Raw genomic sequence first — 16,731 nt, 5'->3', positions numbered from 1 at the left:
CAATTAACCCAATTCCAACCAGACTCAGTATATCTTCTTAGTTGCCCAGCTCTGCTAATGTCCATCAGCATCCTAATAAGGAGATTGAGATCTCATCACAAAATAGAGTTTGTGGACAAGCCATAGGATGTGTCTCCAGTACAGCATTCTCAGGTAGCAATTCATCAGCTTTTGCTCAGTCTGTAATTTCATGTTGTCACCACTGCTCCACCTGGCTAAACAGCCACCCTCCTCCAGATGGGACAGAGGCTGGCTTCTTCCTGGTCCGTCTGTCACCACAACAGCTCCCTTGAGACAGCAGTTCAGGTCACCTCCAAGTCTTCCTTACTTACTTTACCAGAGTCTGCTTGTTTTGTGGATAGGTGTTTTTGGTTGGTGAACAGGCTAGTCTTCTTGTGTTTACCAGTTTTTTGCCCATTTTCCAGGAAAGAATATACAGACCTTTCCTCTCTGTCTTACTGCAGTACTTTTTCCTACTGTTGCTGCTGTTAATATCAACTCCTCTAAACGCAAGCTGTGGTGCTGGTTTCTCATGGCTTCACCTCTGGACCTCAGACTGTGTGGCCCCTGAGCAGACAACTTGGAGAGCCCAAAAATTCTCCCATTTAAGCAGGACAGCTAGTATCATCCATAGCCCTCATCCAGGGCTGTCATCAAGAGTTCTTCAGAGTCCCTCTGCTGAAACACTTGCCCTTGTTTTCTTTGGTAATTGTATAGTACTGTGGTCCTTTTATCAACAGCTTGGGCTTTGGTCATTGAAAAGGAGAAGACGGTAAGACAGCAAAACAAGTGTGTTTAGTTGCGGTTTTTGGGTTTTTTTCCTGAATGTTGACAAATCTGCTTTCCTCTCTTTTCCTTAAGATTAGTCATCTCTGCTTGAATGCTTCTTATGCTTGTAGTAACATTTATACAGCCAGACAAAGATCACATCTCATGAAAAATAAAAATAGTACAGGAGATTCATTCCACGCTTCCTTAGGATTTTTACAAATTCAGTCTTTTCTGATTATGGTTGATTTTACAGTTGATCAAAACAGCAAATCATTTTGGCACAGATAGAGTCTGGTTACATGTATGCCTGTAAATCCCACGTTTCAGCATGTTTTCCTGGAAAGTGTTAGAGAAGCTTCCTCTCCCCAAGTGCATGTGAGTGATGGCTGGTTCAGCAATTCAGTGAGGAGCATGACAGGGTTGTCATGACAACCAGTTACATGCTGTGAGCAAAGATGGTGACAAACGAGCATCTTCTGGCTGATTATCACTCCTTGTTGAATAACATTCCCCAAATTAGACAGATGTGTCTGATTTATAATTACTCGACCTATTGACTCGTATTTTTGCTGCATTGTCTCTGAGATAGCTTTCATGCTTCTTGCAGTGGTGCTTAGGCAAGGCTGCCTGCTGGCCATCATTGGTGTGAATCATGGGAATAGGTGAAGCTGTTGATTTTGCTGTAGTGCATGGACAGTGAGGAGAAGTTATCTTTAGAGACTTCTTTTCGTTAAAACCAAACAATTTAAGCTTGCACATTGAGCCCACTGCTGGAAATAGACGGGATAAAAATACACAAGGCTTATGTTCTTTCTATTGTGCTATTGAATGGAGAGTGCTCCTTGAATTTCGTTTGCCCTCAGTTGTTAATACAAAGTCTTCCTCTCCCTTCAGCGCCTGCCTTGATCTTTAGTGTGCCTATAGGGTGGGGGGAAATATGCTTCCCTTAGGATGAAATCCTGGATCTGCTGAAGTCATTGGCATCTCTTCAAAAAGACTAAGTTTCTGTGGCTTTCTTTTCCTTTAGTTTTGCTTTTATTTAAATGCAGAAGACAGAAGTAAAACATTTTCATTTCAAGATTTTGGAACTTCAGAACAGAAAACAGTACTTTTCCCACCTCTTTCCTTTTGTTGAAACCTTTTTATCCTTCTGTCTTCCCAGTTCCTTTTTGTGCTTCCCCTCAGCTGCTCAGAAGGATAGCATCTGTAATACACGTGTGATATGGTGGGCCAGCTCTTCATTATGCTTCAGCCCAGCAATGAAGACAGACATCAGATATGAAGCTAGTGATTTCCCATTGGTGCCCAAACACTAGGACAACATGTTGTTGGATACTGTTGCTATCCCAGTCTCTGCAATTTTTGACATAGGAAGCTTTGATGCAGATCTCTTATTACAAACAAGGTGCTTTTCAGTTTGAATTCCTTCATTTATATTGTGCCTCCACTCCTGGAATGTGAGCAATGGGAGCACCAGAGATTCAGAAGTGACTTTATAGATTTCTTATTGGCCAGATTATGTTTTTAGATTTGAAAAACACTGGAAGTGTTCCTGTTTGTACCATCATGCTTCCAGCCTGGACAATGAACACTCCTTTTCAGTTAATTTTTACTGCAAAAGTATACTTTTGAGATGGTGATAGGCAATCACAGTCTGGATCAAATCCGGTCTTGGGATGGTGTCCCTTTCCTTCAGAGGATCCTAACAGAAGAAAAATTGTTACAAAACCATCATAAGAATTGAGATAACTAAGCTACAAGTACAAAACAAAAAAGAGATATCTCATTTTTATCTCTGTACAGTGTGGGTATTTTATTACTTAACCTACTTAGATAGTGTAGATCAAGTGTTTGCAAGTATTGTTGAGCCTTGCAGACAAGCAGTCTCACTTGGGCATTCTGCTTACCACACAGTGAAATAAGCCCTCCTTAAGCTAGAAAGACTGACTGAAAGTGTAGTGCTTCCACTAACTCCAGCAGAGCTGCATTTGCATTAGCCAGAGGCTGTGCACTCACATCTGCTGCTACCTCTTCCAAGGAGACAAAATGAGATCCCTCTGTTGAAATGAATCCCTGGAAAAGCAAAGCATGTGTCCTTTGAATGATGCAACGATACCTCTCAGATTTCCCTGAATGTATTTTCTGTCTTAGTATGACTCTACCTTGTGGCTGTCTCCCAGTTTTTCAAAAATATGGTTTTAACATGTGAAATAACAGTTAAAATTGTCCTGTGGCACAGATGCTCTTACTGTACTGCACCTCCCAGGTACAGAACTTCCAGCACTCTGATAACTCTGTACAGCATTTTTACAGTCCCTGTTTTGAAGTCATGTATGCTGCCAAACTGAAGCCCTTTGTGCCTGCATTTCCTCTTGCTCAAGAGTACTCTTTTTGTCCATAAATTAGTCCCCCAGCCATGATGATTGGTGGGATTTGTTTTCACCTGAAGAAGACATGCATGTGCAAAATACATGTCTGTTTTTCCAAGTACCTCTCCCAGTTCAATACAAAATTTATTGCATTAGACCTGTTGCCTTACTTAAGAGTGTTTTCTTCAGGAAGGAAGTTTGCTTGGCCTTCAGTAAACCAGTTTCCCTCATGCACAAGGAACTAGGCAGAGAGATACCAACTCTGGTCTCTGTCCCCACACGTTGCTTATCATCACCACCAAGTTCTCTTGGAAGTGGAGATAACACCTAGCAGCTGCACAACAAAACTACATGTTTTGAAATGTCATGCCATTGAATGGGGTCATTCAAATTCAGAGGTAAATTATTTTGCCACCAGTAATTCCACATTCAAATAAAGTAAAGCCACTTATGTCCTGTAGTAGGTCTGTGATGCCTCAAGTGCATTCATCTGTCTTGTTAGATTTTGTATGTTGATGCTTATTTTATTATCTTTCTTGGGCTGGTATCTCTTGTGATGCCGCGTTACCTTTGGCTTGCACACTCGGCTTGCACGAGGTGACTGCTTTCATCTGTTAGGACAGTCAGTGCACTAGGGAGGCTTTCCAGTTCATGCTAGTAGGAAACCACAGCCTGTGAAAAGGTTATCCCCACAGTCTCCCATTCTGCAGCACGAGCTGGGACACACATATGGTTGGGGTTTTTTTCAAGTAGGTTTGCATAGCAAACACGAGGCCTGGTGTGTACTAGTTTGTAAAACAAACCAGTGGGAGACACCAAGTCAGAGTAACAATTTAATGGGGAAATTAAAGAAAAGGAAAAAAAAACTAAAAGAAAACACTGGTTCAAACTGACAGAGTCAAGATACAACCTGAGTCCCAGTTAGGCAGGGTGGTGGTAGCAGTCTGGTAGAATGGTGGCTACAGTCCTCTGAAGCAGTGATCCTGTAGTAAAAGGGTCTGCTCTTCCTCAGAAAGTCCAGTGGTGGCCATGTAGCTCCTGTCCTCTGGAAATCCAGTGAAAAAGGGTTTGCTCTGGTGTTCAGAGTCTCAGATTATATCCACGATGGGATGCTTGGTTCCTCCCTCTGGGTGGAGCATCTCACAATGGGGTAATGAGTCATGAGGCCAAGTGTTGATTAGGCTCATTAACAGAAGATAGTCCGGAGGGAGTTATCTCTGAGTCAGGCGGCAGGACAATGATGGGCCATTAACAGCAAGATAGTCTGGGGGGAGGAGGCAAGGAAACACTGCCCGACCTGATCTCAACAGCTCATGAGGATGGTAATAGAATACACTGCAACCCAGGACACTGGTGTCGCAGGATGGATGAACACATGCCCTCCGGTGCTGTCCTGTTCAGCTGTGCTTATTAGATGGTCTGAGGCCAGTCCCTTTGCGTGAGGAGTACCTGCACACAGACATCAATCACAGTCGTTTTGTGTGGGAAATGCTGCTCTTTGAAATTCCTGAGCTATGTTAATTGAAAACAAATACAATTCCTTTTTTATTTCTCAGAATATGCAAGCATATTTTGGTGTATTTATTTTTGCTAATGGATAAGTTTTCAAAATAAATTAGTGTTACTCAGCTAGGTGGTATTTTCTTATCCGAGATATTTTACATTGTTTCCTTCTAACTGTTTGTTCACATATGAGATAATTTCTTTTCTTTTAACTAATTGTTGCAGAAATGTTTTTGGTTTAAGTCTCTGGGTTAACAATTTTATTTCTGCTGTGAGTTTTGTCTGCTTTTACTTCAAAGTAATTCCTGTTTAGGCCTTTCTGGTACTGAATGTCATTGCAACAATAAATAATAGGACATTGGTTCCTCTGTGTCTTTGGTTGATTAGTTTGAAACTAGTAGTTTAATGCAACCATAGCATAACACTCTCCTGACTGTGTATTTGAGTAGCTGTGTATACATCCACATGTATGTATAATGAGGACAGAAGCTGTGCCTGAACTTTAAACTTAAACTGGACTTGCAGATGTTGCCACGCATTGTGATGATTAGATATTTGATCACATTACTTCACATTAGATATTAGATATATGATAACATTGTGATGTTTAGATGTTTAATCACATTACTTCTTGCATGATGTGGCCAAATTGTGGAAAGTGTTTTGTGTTTATTTGCCTTTTATGTGGTTGAGAAGAGTGCAGTTGATTTATTCAGTTGGAAAACAAACATGGTCAAGGTTGAAGATGAATAGGCTTTAAAATGTGTAAGACCTTGGAGTCAGGAACTATGTACTCGAATGCCATAGAGGCCACAACAGGGGACATTTAGAAGCAGGTGTTTAGAATATTTGTGAACTTCTGGAACTGGTTATGGGAATGTTGCTGATTTCAGATATTGGGCCATAGGTGAGGCTTTTTATTAAATTTGAGTTTAATGATATTGTCTAGCATTTCTTCTGAAGAACTTGCTTAGAATAGTCCTCAAGTGGTAAATCAGTAATTTAAGAACTTCTTAAGTGGCTCTGGGGAAGAAATAGACTAGTTTGTATCTCAGAGTGTAAGAATTATTTTAAGTTGTCATGACATTTGTGTGTCTGTCTGTATGTGTGTGCATAAATATGGGTAGCAGAAATGAGAGAGACTCAGAAAAAAGCAACCATGATAAAACACCTGGTAGAAGGCTTGAAGGATAGACTAACAAGGAACTTTTAATTTCAAAAAGGGCTTAAAGAGCAGCAGTATAACAACAGGTTATTCGCCTGTTGTCCACTGTTGTGTTACATTGAGCCTCAATAATTTGGTATGTTTTTCTGATGGGCATTTACACACGAACTGTACCACAGCAATACCAGCTGTGCAGACCCATGGAAAAACTGTTTGTGTCTTTGTGTGACTTTTTTTTTTTTCCCCTGTTCTCAGCAGATATATGGAGTGATCATTCATTTCAGACAGACCCAGACTTACCACCTGGTTGGAAAAAAATAAATGACATTGCTGGGATCTATTACTGGCACATACCAACAGGAACAACTCAATGGCAGCGCCCTCTGTCCATCCCAACAGATCTCCAGGGCTCACGAAAAGGATCTCTTGGTTCCATTACTCCATCTCCTACTCCAGAAACTGAGGTAACCTACTGTGTCTTCTTGTGGGCTACATACTGTAAGGAAAATTGAAATAACTCTTTGAACTTGCAGGTTTAGCTGCTAGCTAAACTGGCCTGATATGTCCCAAAGTGTAGCTACTTGTTGATAATATGTCGTAAGTATCTGTTCTCTATGTTCATTTTTAATGGCTGTGCCTGATCAAACACCCTAAACTTTGGATGTGTTAGATGACATCAACCATGTCTCAGAAAAATTAGACAGGCAGTTCCTGATGAGTGTGAAACTTTGGCAGTTCTGTAGCATACGCTGAAGCATTGCTGTGTTATATGGATACAGGATACATAAAATTTTTGCACATGATAGCAGACTTTTGGCTGGACTCTGTTTGCATCTTCTTTCTTCTTGGTTCATTTGGTAGGAGTATCACAATAGACATATGAGCCTTCATTTGAGACACTAGTTCCTTTACAGGGTAGTTTCTATTGAATAAACATGAAGTGTTCTCAAGTGTAAGCCTCTGTACACCCTGCCAGTACCAACGACTCTCAGTGTTGCAGTCAGGTTTTAACTAGAAACAGAAAGAGATACACTCTGTCCTCCACATGTGCTGAAAGAGCAGTACATGGTACTGCCTTTTAAGATAATGATTTCAGGCACAATCTTAGGGTTTGTTTGGTGTCATGTAAGTAGAAAAATAAAATCAATTGTTATAAAGAAGAGTATGCTTCAAAAAATACAATCACTTTGTTTTAGTATGCTGGGAAGACTTCTATGGAATTAACTACTAATATAAAATAAGGTTGGTTTTAAATTATTTTTATACTGAATTTTCAGAAAAATGTCCACAGCTCTGTCAGGGGAAGTCTTTGTACTGGTTCTGAGTTTTGGATCAGGCAATCTTTAGGGGTTTAGTTTTTTGGGTTTTAATTCATTTAGAGAGAACATTTTTTGTGTTCTTGATTTTGTTCATGTATGCACCAAACTAACTTACATGGAAGTTAAGAGGAGTTAAGGACATTCAAGTGTGTATTACCATCTTGATCCTGAAACTTTTATCCTGTATAGGCTTCAATATGTATAATCTTGTTCATTATTTTAGAAAGGTTGTTCCCACATGTTCATAAATGCTACTCATAAGGTCTGCAAACTTGACCACAACATTTCAGTTATGGTTTACATCAGTCAAGCTCTCATACTGTGCACGAGGCATGCTGGAAGTAATTTCTGAGAGGATTCATGGAGAAAGAACTATAACTGTTACTATAACTGTTATTCTGGTAGAAAACAAGAAAAAATTCAGAAATGCTGAATGTAAAGTGCTGCACATGCTTCTAGGATAAATTCCTGTAATGTACATGTGAAGGATATAACTTTACCATTATTACTTTTCTTACTCTAGAGTGTAAAGAATGGGGTTTTTATTAGTTATAGATGGTTATATAGAAGTTATAGATGGTTTTCACATAAACACAGAAATCAGTATGGTTGGTAAACTGCAGAGGAAAAATGGCATATTTTCATTTGAAATATTTTTCTACTTCTGTTTAAAATGTCTTCACAATTAATATTTCAGACCTGCTGGTAATGTATTAGGTGTATTTTTAACCTTTCACAATTCTGTTTGCTTTAAATGAAATATAGTTTGTGTTTATAAATAATAATCATTAATTCTCAGCAGCAGCATGAGAGTACAAAATGCATGAAGTACAATAACATAGATTTTAATGCAGTATAGGTGTATTAAGCAAGACATACATGTATGTGAGTACATAGTAGGCTCATCAAAGTTTTGATGTGGCAGTTCTAATTCAGCAAGGAATTTGTTCCAGCAAAGATTTATGCATAGACGTTTCTATGGCAGCACCAAGACCATATAGTGTGCTGTAAAGGGTGATACAGAAAATAAGCACATCCCCAAAATTTGTATTAGTATGATATCATGTAGTTTTTTTAGTTGGAGGTATAGGCAAAAGAACTTGCTTTTTGTAGGTTTCTGCAGTCATTGATAAGCATCTTACAGTTATTGAAGCCGTACTGGCTTTTTGACTCAGTGGTTATTAAGATAGCATTCCAATACAGTACCGGCAGACTTACTGTACTGGAGTTCAAAACAGGAGCATGAATTGGGCTCAGGATTTTGTCCACTTCCAAATACTGAAACAGCTACAATGAACAGGCATAGCTGGAGTTATAGTGGGAACTGTTAGGAAAAGCCTTGCATTTCTCAAAACCACAGATGCCAAGCTTTATTAAAAGGAACTGGATGAAGAATCCTTTGTGATTCAGCCGGTTCTGAGCAGAACCCCAGTGCAGAGCAGCAGTAAGAGAGAAGTAAGTCATAGTGAGTGTTTAAGAGATAGGGGTAGATAATGAAATAATTTTGACAGTGTCAGCTATCATGAATTTTTGGTTTTTAGTCTCTCTGCAATTGGTATGTGCCAGCACTGTATCATCTCCAAGTCACTGGCAGGCAATACTTGTTTTGATTCCTGTTCACTGCTCTGCTGCATACCCAAGTGCTCCTTCTTTCCCTCCCTGGGAAAGAGTAATATGGGTGTCTGTGATAAGGTCAATCTGACACTTCACAGAAGATTTGGAATTCAGTCTAGAATAGGGACTCCTAAATGCCTTTATCCCAGCACTACCATGGGCAGTGTCACTTGTGGTGAAGAGCTTCTCCCTCCAAGCTGGACCCATGTGTGAGCTGTGTACTGCTGCTTCCCTCATTGGTTGAAGCCTGTGCTTCAAGATAATGTGTTTTGAGAGGGCTGGCTCAGCTCATTCCCCCATGCTGGATTTGTATTGCTTCATTCTGAAAAGGCTGGGGGATATACATGTTTTAGGCAGATGAAATAGTATAATCTAGGATTGAGGATTGGCATGGGTAGCATTTTGTATCTGAACCAGCAGCTTCTGTGAGTCCATAAAAATACTTTATCTTAGTCATATTTGTCTGTGAAGCATCATGTGCCAGTCTTGAAATGAGTTTATTTGGGCTCTTTCAGGTTTTGAGTTTGTCAAACAAACATTTAGAAACACCTTTTTTCCTCCCAGAGTAAAACCTTTTTACCCTTTGTCTTGTTTCCTCCTTTTTTTTTTCATTTTATTTTATTGTGTCCCTGTCTCTTAAATGATGTAATACACAGAAGCTTTGCTTTGTTTGGTAGAATGTGGCTCACAGCTGAGGGCAGTCAACAAAGAACAGATCAAGTCAGCCATTTTTATGTTGTAGCTTACTCTGGATATTTAGCATAAAGAGAAACATTTACTACTGTTGAACAGAGAATTTTAAAAAATGGGTAGGGAGGAATGATGCTGTAATGCATAGAAATGGCAAAAAGTGTTTTAAAAAGGAAACTAATGTGAAAATGTCATACTTTTACACACGCTGCAAGGCAATTTTTCTTTCACAAGATAATAAATCAATTTCAATCCAAAGCAATTATGGGTTAAGCATTATGCGAAAATCCTGCTGATTTAACAAAAATGCTAATAAATGCTAAATATGAATAACCTGTAACATTCCTTCCCTTCCTCCCCCTCAAAAGCATGAAAATGTATTTTGGTTTTGCACAGCTGTTTAAATTTGACTTAGTTTTAGATCAGTCTCCTCTTGTGTGTTGTCAAATTACTTCCTTTTTGAATCCTTGTCTTTTGTAACATTCTCTTCCAAATTTTAGAAATTTTGCTGCCTCTCCCACTTCCCTGTGCAGAGAAAAAGCTGTAGTGTTTAAGTTTCAATAAGACCTTCTTTGAGATCATAGCAGAATTTGGTGATGGTAGTTGTGTCTTCTTATAGCCTAACTCATCCCAGGCCTTGATCACCTCTAGAAGTTCTTCTGTAGGTAACATAACCACGAGCAGCTAATAATTAAAGAGAAGGAGCTTGGTAGGAAAAGGTAACAACTCAATTAATTCAAAGGCATGTTAGGAAAGGGTTACTCCTGGGAGTTGCTTCTCACAAAATAATTGCTCCAGTGGGGATATATTGAGAATGCTTCCAGGGTGAGAAGTCCACCCTGCAGATGAATGCATTGGGCCGTATTAGTGGGTACCACTTCACCTTGGGGCTGAGCTGGACTGCCCAGCTGAGCTCATCTTGAAAGGGGAATTAATTTCAGGAATTCTTGACTTGGTGAAGCTATAAAGAGGTCTCCCAGCAATCAAATCTCCTGGCTTTTGTTGAGGACAGTGGGAATTCTTTCCTGGTGAGACAGAGGACAGATGTACTCCAGCATCAGTTGTTCCTCTCAAGCTTTACAGAAAAGCCTGAACCTCAAAAGCTAAACACAATGGTGCTTGCTTGATTGTACCAGTGAACACCTCTGAAAATTTTTGAGAAACTTGAATGGAGAATGAGAGGGTGGGTGCTTTGTTTGGTTTGGGGTTATTTTTTAAAAAAGCTGCTAGACTTCAAAACTACTTTTTCAGCAAGAAATCTCTGCACTCCGTACTAATTCTCCTTCCCTTCCTTGCCCTTTTCTTGTGCTTTCTCTCTAGAAATAATTGATTTTTACCTTGTATGTATCTTATCCTTGTATATATTTTTTGTGTTTCAGTATTTCTAGTTCCAGTACTGTTAGCGTCTTTTAACAAAAGTGCCATTAGGAAATCCTAATGTTTGCCCTTAATTGCTGTTTATCAAAGACTGTAGCAGCTGTGGCCAACATTCATATTCAAATTCATTTTGCTTGCTTTTAAGATCATAGTTAAAGAGTAATTTCATTGTCCGTTCCTAATTTATATTAACTTTCCTTGTTTCAATCATTTGTTTTGGTAAGTAACTGTTAGAGGCATGTCTTCTCTCTCCTTTCCTCCAAATGCCATGGTATAGAGGAGTAAGTAGTTGAAGTTTGAGGTGATCTGTTTCCTAACCCATCCTGTAAATATCAATGCTAACACCCTTGTCTTGTGTTTTTTTTTCTTTTTAATTTTTTCTTTTTTGTTTTTTTATTTTTTTAATCAATGTGCTTCTTCCTGTGTGAATAATTATGTGTCTAGAAACAGCCATGGAGTGATTTTGCTGTACTGAATGGGGGAAAGATTAATAGTGACATTTGGAAGGCAAGTATATTGTCAGATTTTAGAACCTTTACTGCTATTACCCTTGTTTTTTGCATGGCAGTGGCTGTTTTTTCCCCTTTTATTTTTCCATGAATGTCATTCATAACATAGGCCGAAGTGACTGGGGGTACTGCTAGGGATGTCTAGCTCACAAACATGTTGCCTTTTCTGATCTTTCCACTTGGAATGGATTCAATCTAAACTAGCAGAGCAACTGCCATGATGTAACAAATAAGATGCCTGCACTGAATGAAATGCAGCTTGAGAAATATATATATATATATATATGCATGCCTCTTTTCAACTTCAGCCAGAAACACTATCGCTTCTTTGCAGGGAGGATTTAATTTCCCTTTGAGATAAGAATTAACATGATGGTGTACTTAATACTATTATAATAGTATTAAAACTATACTGATAGCACTGCCTCTGTCTCTAGGACCTGCATGCAGCCACTGTGAACCCAGACCCAAGTCTGAAAGAGTTTGAAGGAGCAACATTACGCTATGCCTCTTTGAAGCTCAGGTACAATGACTTCACAAGTCTCAGTGGAATGACCAGTTCTGTTTTGTGTTGTGCTGTAATTTTCATATGATTTTAAGACTGATTTTGTCCTTTTTTTTTTATGTCACAGAAATGGTCCACAATCTGATGATGATGATTCTTGTAGCATCAACAGTGATCCAGAAGCCAAGGTCTGTATGAAGATCCACAACAGTATAACAATTAAAAATCTAGCAGTTGTAAGCATAAACTTGCAAGGTGCAGAATGTCTCCTTGAAATTAAGTGTACCCCTCCTCTTGACACAATGGGTATTGACCATGCAAGACTAATTCCATCAAAGGAAGTTGCAGATTTAAAGCTTCATTCAGTTGGGTGAGGAAAGTGTGACTTATTTTAAAATCACATAAGCCGGGAAATTGGATTTTAGAGCTCAAGATTCTACTGTCCAACTGTAATAACTGTCTTCTTGCACAACTGAGTGTCTGTGTGAGACAGGGCTCTGGTTTTTTTTATGCCTGGATGGCTTCTGGGGGCATTCAGTGACAGAATTTGCTCTTTATTTCAAGTTTGTCCCTTTTTAAAGTACTCTTCCTTTTTTGTGTGTCTGCTTCAACTCACAGCTACTAACAAGTAGGTTACAATTTAGAACAAGAAATTTCATGTTTTAGAAGAGAGAATGCAACCTACTTGGAGAATGCAGTTCATAGGGAAAAATTAAACCATTATGTGATGAAGCACCATAATAAAATCAAAGCTTTTACTGTTGTAATCCAAGAGTTTTGAGGAGAAAGAAGCAGCAGAAAGTTTTGAATGCTTGCATATCTATCTCCAGATTTGTCTTCTTGATCGTTTTGCCTTGTGCTTGCATCCATTATTAAGGGTGTATATGAATCTTTATAATTGGAAATCCAAGTAATTTAAATAAGTGTTTTGGCTGTGCCATACAGCTGCAGCAGCTGACAGGATCAGAAACTACTTATTTCCAGGAACAATTATGTGTGTAACAGAGTTGATAATTTTAATAGCATTAATGATATATTTTAAGAGAGAAAACAGACTGATCAGGGCATTTCATTTTCTTTGTCATCTTGATTATTTGGCTTGTGATGTTTTAATCAGATGTAAATAGTTGTACTTTGCTTGGCCTGCTGGTAGTTTCAAAGCAAGGGTTTCAGCTGTGTTCATTACAGTGACAAGCACTAAATTCTGAGCACAGTAAATGGAGTTGAAACAGTAAGGAGCATTAGGTTCCAGTCCTGAGAATGACGGAGGTGTTCCTTTCATGATGAACCTTATAGTATGGAAAGCTTTGTAGGGAGGCAGCATTTTGATATATCTATGACTTTACCAGGTGATTTGCACTGAGTATTTTTTGAGTCCTTCCGGCATGGAGGACCATGGCAGTAGTTTTGTGGACAAATAATTTGTGTCATGATCTCCCTTCCCTGTCTCATTTGCTGTTTAAACTTCAGTGTTCATGGAACAGGTACCTATCTGGTGTGTGTGAAATGTCTATCACGACTAGTCCTGTTTTTCCAGTTCAGGCAAAACTATGCTGATAATGCTTAAATGGGTAACCAAAACTGAGCACTAAAACATTCACAGAAGTGATTGAGAGGAGCAAGACAAGAAATAGACGAGAAACTAGACATGTTTTTGAGTTTTTTAAAATCACTTGAGTCAAAGCACCTTACCTGATTTCTGCCCAGTGCAGATGCTGTGCAGGGGCAGGAATAACCATATGTGGGGTCCTGCAGGTGAAGCTCAGCAGTGCTGATGTTGATATGCAGCAGGAGAGGCTGGGGGCAGAGCTGTTCACTGCATCTGCCTCTGCCCCAAATATGGCCATATGTCACAGGAATGGGAAGTGGTCCAGAAACAGCAGGGATAATCTTCACCTGTGGAAAATGCTCTGGGATCTTTATTTCTCACATGGATGGGAAGGAGTTGGGCTAGGTGGACTCCTTGCTAGTCCATTTTACCCCAAATATTGAGAGACTGAAAGAAGTTTGATAGGATTTGAAACTGATGACTTGGAAAAATCAGATATTTTTAGCCCTTTAGGCTCTCCCCTGCCATATTATGTGCCTTAACTATCTTTGATTGAAGCTTGCTTTTCTGTGGCAGCAAGCCCTGATATTTTTTCATTTCATCGTAAGAGAAGGAAGCTTTCTTTAACTCATTAAACTATCTATTGGAAGAATTTGGTAAAATGAACTTTTTTAGAGGTATGTTAGAGATTTTAAACCTATTTATGACATTGACCAGTACATTTGTGGAAGAAAACAGCTTCTCTATGGCACGTTTAATGCTGTGTTTCAGCAAAGGGAACCGTGCCACCTTGTGGAAAGCTGTAGTAGTTGTCTTCCTGAGTGTCAAGTTCTGCAAAGATTGAAGCACTGCAGAAATGCTTGTTTTGGTAAAAGCATGTAGTATAATTCATGTAATTTTTGTAAGAAAAGTGACTTATACAGCAACACATTTAAGCATTCACAACTGTCAGTAAAGAACAAATGTTTCTCTATGTATCATGTGCTGAAGATGCAGTTCATAGTTTCATATCTGTGGTGTCTTGGTTAGGTTGTCTGCAGAAGGTCATAAAGGAGAAATGGAAAGAGGAGAGTTATTACATCCAGCTTCTTGATTTCAGCAATTTATTTTGGTAGAAATTTCTTGAAGAGATGGCTCATTGTGCTTGATGAGGATCCTAATTCTGCATGTGAAACATGCACAACTAGAAATGAGTTTTGAATTGGTGCTTCCCAGGAGACAGATCGTAACCTTCCTGGCTAATTTATAGAGCAATGTGTGCCTTCCTAATTGTGTTTCAAGGAAGGCAAAAGATGCTTTTACCAGTCCCAGACTGTAAATTCTTCTGAGTTGTCTTTTTTTTCATTGTTATAAAATACAACATCCCTATGTAAAAACATAGGAAGGTGCTAAATTTTTTCCTTATGGCCATACAGAGAAATGGAACCTTCTGGGACACCTGTTATTGTCCCTAGGAGTAGATGGAAAATGGAAAGCCCATGTGACTCATTTTCTCCAAAACCTTTTCCAGATTGGCCTGTTTGGCCTGACATTTGGACATGCCTTTATTCTCTCCTTTTCTCTTCAAGCATGGATTTTCAAATTCCCTGTCCACATTAGTCTGCTCAGCAAAGCTTCACTTTTCCAGCCTTCTCACCATTTTGGAGTAGTTTCAGCTATATAGAATTATCTAAGAATGGGCAGAATGTATTTAAACCTGTGGAAGTACTAGGCATTTACTCCAAAAGACTATTTTCTACGTTAGAAACCAATAAATGCTCTGGATCTCAAAGGAAGCGAATGAGACTATTTCCGAGAGAGAGCATCAGGAGATGCTCATAGCAGATATTTATATTTAGTGATTCACCTGTAGGTGAATGAAAACACAGTTGGAGACATGGAAAGTGAGTTGGTGATGAATTCCTATGGATTAGCTAGGCTTTAGAGTTTAACCAGTTGGCCTTTGGCAACTTGACTTGTGGCTGTTGTGAAAGTGGCCTGTAAATAGAACTATCAAAATAATTTTACAAAATATTATGTGCCCCCAAAGATTTAATATCCATATCTTGGCTGCTTTTCTTACTATGGAAGCAGGTATATGTATTTTGGAGGCATTGTATAGTTGCTTCTTTCTGGTCTTTTCCAGAAGCAAATACCCTGCCTAGACACAGGATCAGCATGTATCCTTGGGGCTGGACATGAATCTGATTTCTGATCCAAGAGAAGACTTAACCTGAGAGGAGCTTTTGCCATGTCCAGCAATCCCAAGAAAGGATTCGTTTCACTGAAAAGAAGTACATAATCTTTTCTTACAGTCAGAGTAGCTTCTAAAATTCTTGGTGCCAGCAGGGAGTATTCAGCATTTCCCAGTAGTCCACCTCAGGCTGCATTACAGTCTTCTCATGAACTCATGAAATGCTGCAGAAAGCCTCAATTAAATTAATTTCAATTAATTAAATTTGAGGAGTTTATTCCATCTTAAGTCTCTTTACAAAAGTAGATTAAATCTAAAAGAGAAACAGGGTATCTTCAACAGTTTTTCTGCCAAAATTGTATTTTGGCTTGTTTTTTGGATTAGGACTTTGTTTCTTTCAAAACAATCTTTCGTTTTCATTCCCCAGGAAATAGCACTAGAAGAAAATCTTGTACCCATTCCTTTACTCTTACAAGGGAACCACAATATATAATCCCATGTATTAATTTCAAGATTCTGGTTTTTGTGGGGGGGTTATCTGCCTTGACTAGTCTTACTGACCAACTGATTCAGGTGTAATTCGCCATTCCACCTTTGCAGCTCCTGGGTAGCAGTGGTGAGTGATGGGGATGGCTGTTTCTAAACTGGTTTGTTGTTTCTGAATTTGGCTGTTTGCCATTAGCAGCATGAAGGCACCCTCCCATCTATAGATATGATGCAGGTAAATGATGCAGGTGCTTAAAAATGGTCTGCTTCAAAAGCAGATTTAGAAATAGCCAACTAAAGCACTAAAATATATATCCTCAATGATTTATTTTTTTTAAATCGTTTTTTTCATGTTGCTCATTAGACCTTTCAGACAATGTGTTTGCTTGTTCTTTATCTCTGTGAATGATGTTATTATTAACATCTGTTGTGTCATTAGGTAAAAAATGCTAATGTCAGGGTGTGATGTACATCATAATACAGATTTCCATCTAGAGGATATTTGCTTCCACCATGTTCCTAAATGGAGTCTTGTTTAATCAAATATGAAGATGAGTTCAGGGCAGAGGAGGATGTAGCATTTTCCCAAATCTCGTGGATTTACTTTGTAAGGGCACACAGAGTTACAGTATGGTTTTTTTGTTGTATTATATGTAAAGTATAAATATCTGGGATAATGTAGCTTAATTTCTCAAGCCATT

The 16,731-nt window shown here is 38.9% G+C and overlaps 1 protein-coding gene across 15 annotated transcripts in view; it reads left to right on the top strand.

Annotated features, from left to right (window-relative positions):
• The window catches only part of APBB2 (amyloid beta precursor protein binding family B member 2), a 184,869-nt gene that overhangs the window by 93,181 nt on the left and 74,957 nt on the right, over positions 1 to 16,731 (top strand). For 8 of the 15 annotated variants that reach the window (XM_032108080.1, XM_032108084.1, XM_032108078.1 and 5 more), the window contains 4 exons: positions 6,064 to 6,272; positions 11,253 to 11,315; positions 11,755 to 11,840; positions 11,950 to 12,010. In XM_032108080.1, coding sequence (XP_031963971.1) covers positions 6,064 to 6,272; positions 11,253 to 11,315; positions 11,755 to 11,840; positions 11,950 to 12,010 — 419 coding nt within the window. The remainder of the gene's footprint in view (positions 1 to 6,063; positions 6,273 to 11,252; positions 11,316 to 11,754; positions 11,841 to 11,949; positions 12,011 to 16,731) is intronic. The other 7 variants (XM_032108082.1, XM_032108089.1, XM_032108086.1 and 4 more) reach the window with 3 other exon arrangements.

The sequence above is a fragment of the Corvus moneduloides genome, chromosome 5 (genome assembly GCF_009650955.1).
Source record: "Corvus moneduloides isolate bCorMon1 chromosome 5, bCorMon1.pri, whole genome shotgun sequence".
Classification (NCBI taxonomy): domain Eukaryota; kingdom Metazoa; phylum Chordata; class Aves; order Passeriformes; family Corvidae; genus Corvus; species Corvus moneduloides.
This window is presented reverse-complemented; position numbering and strand designations above follow the sequence as displayed.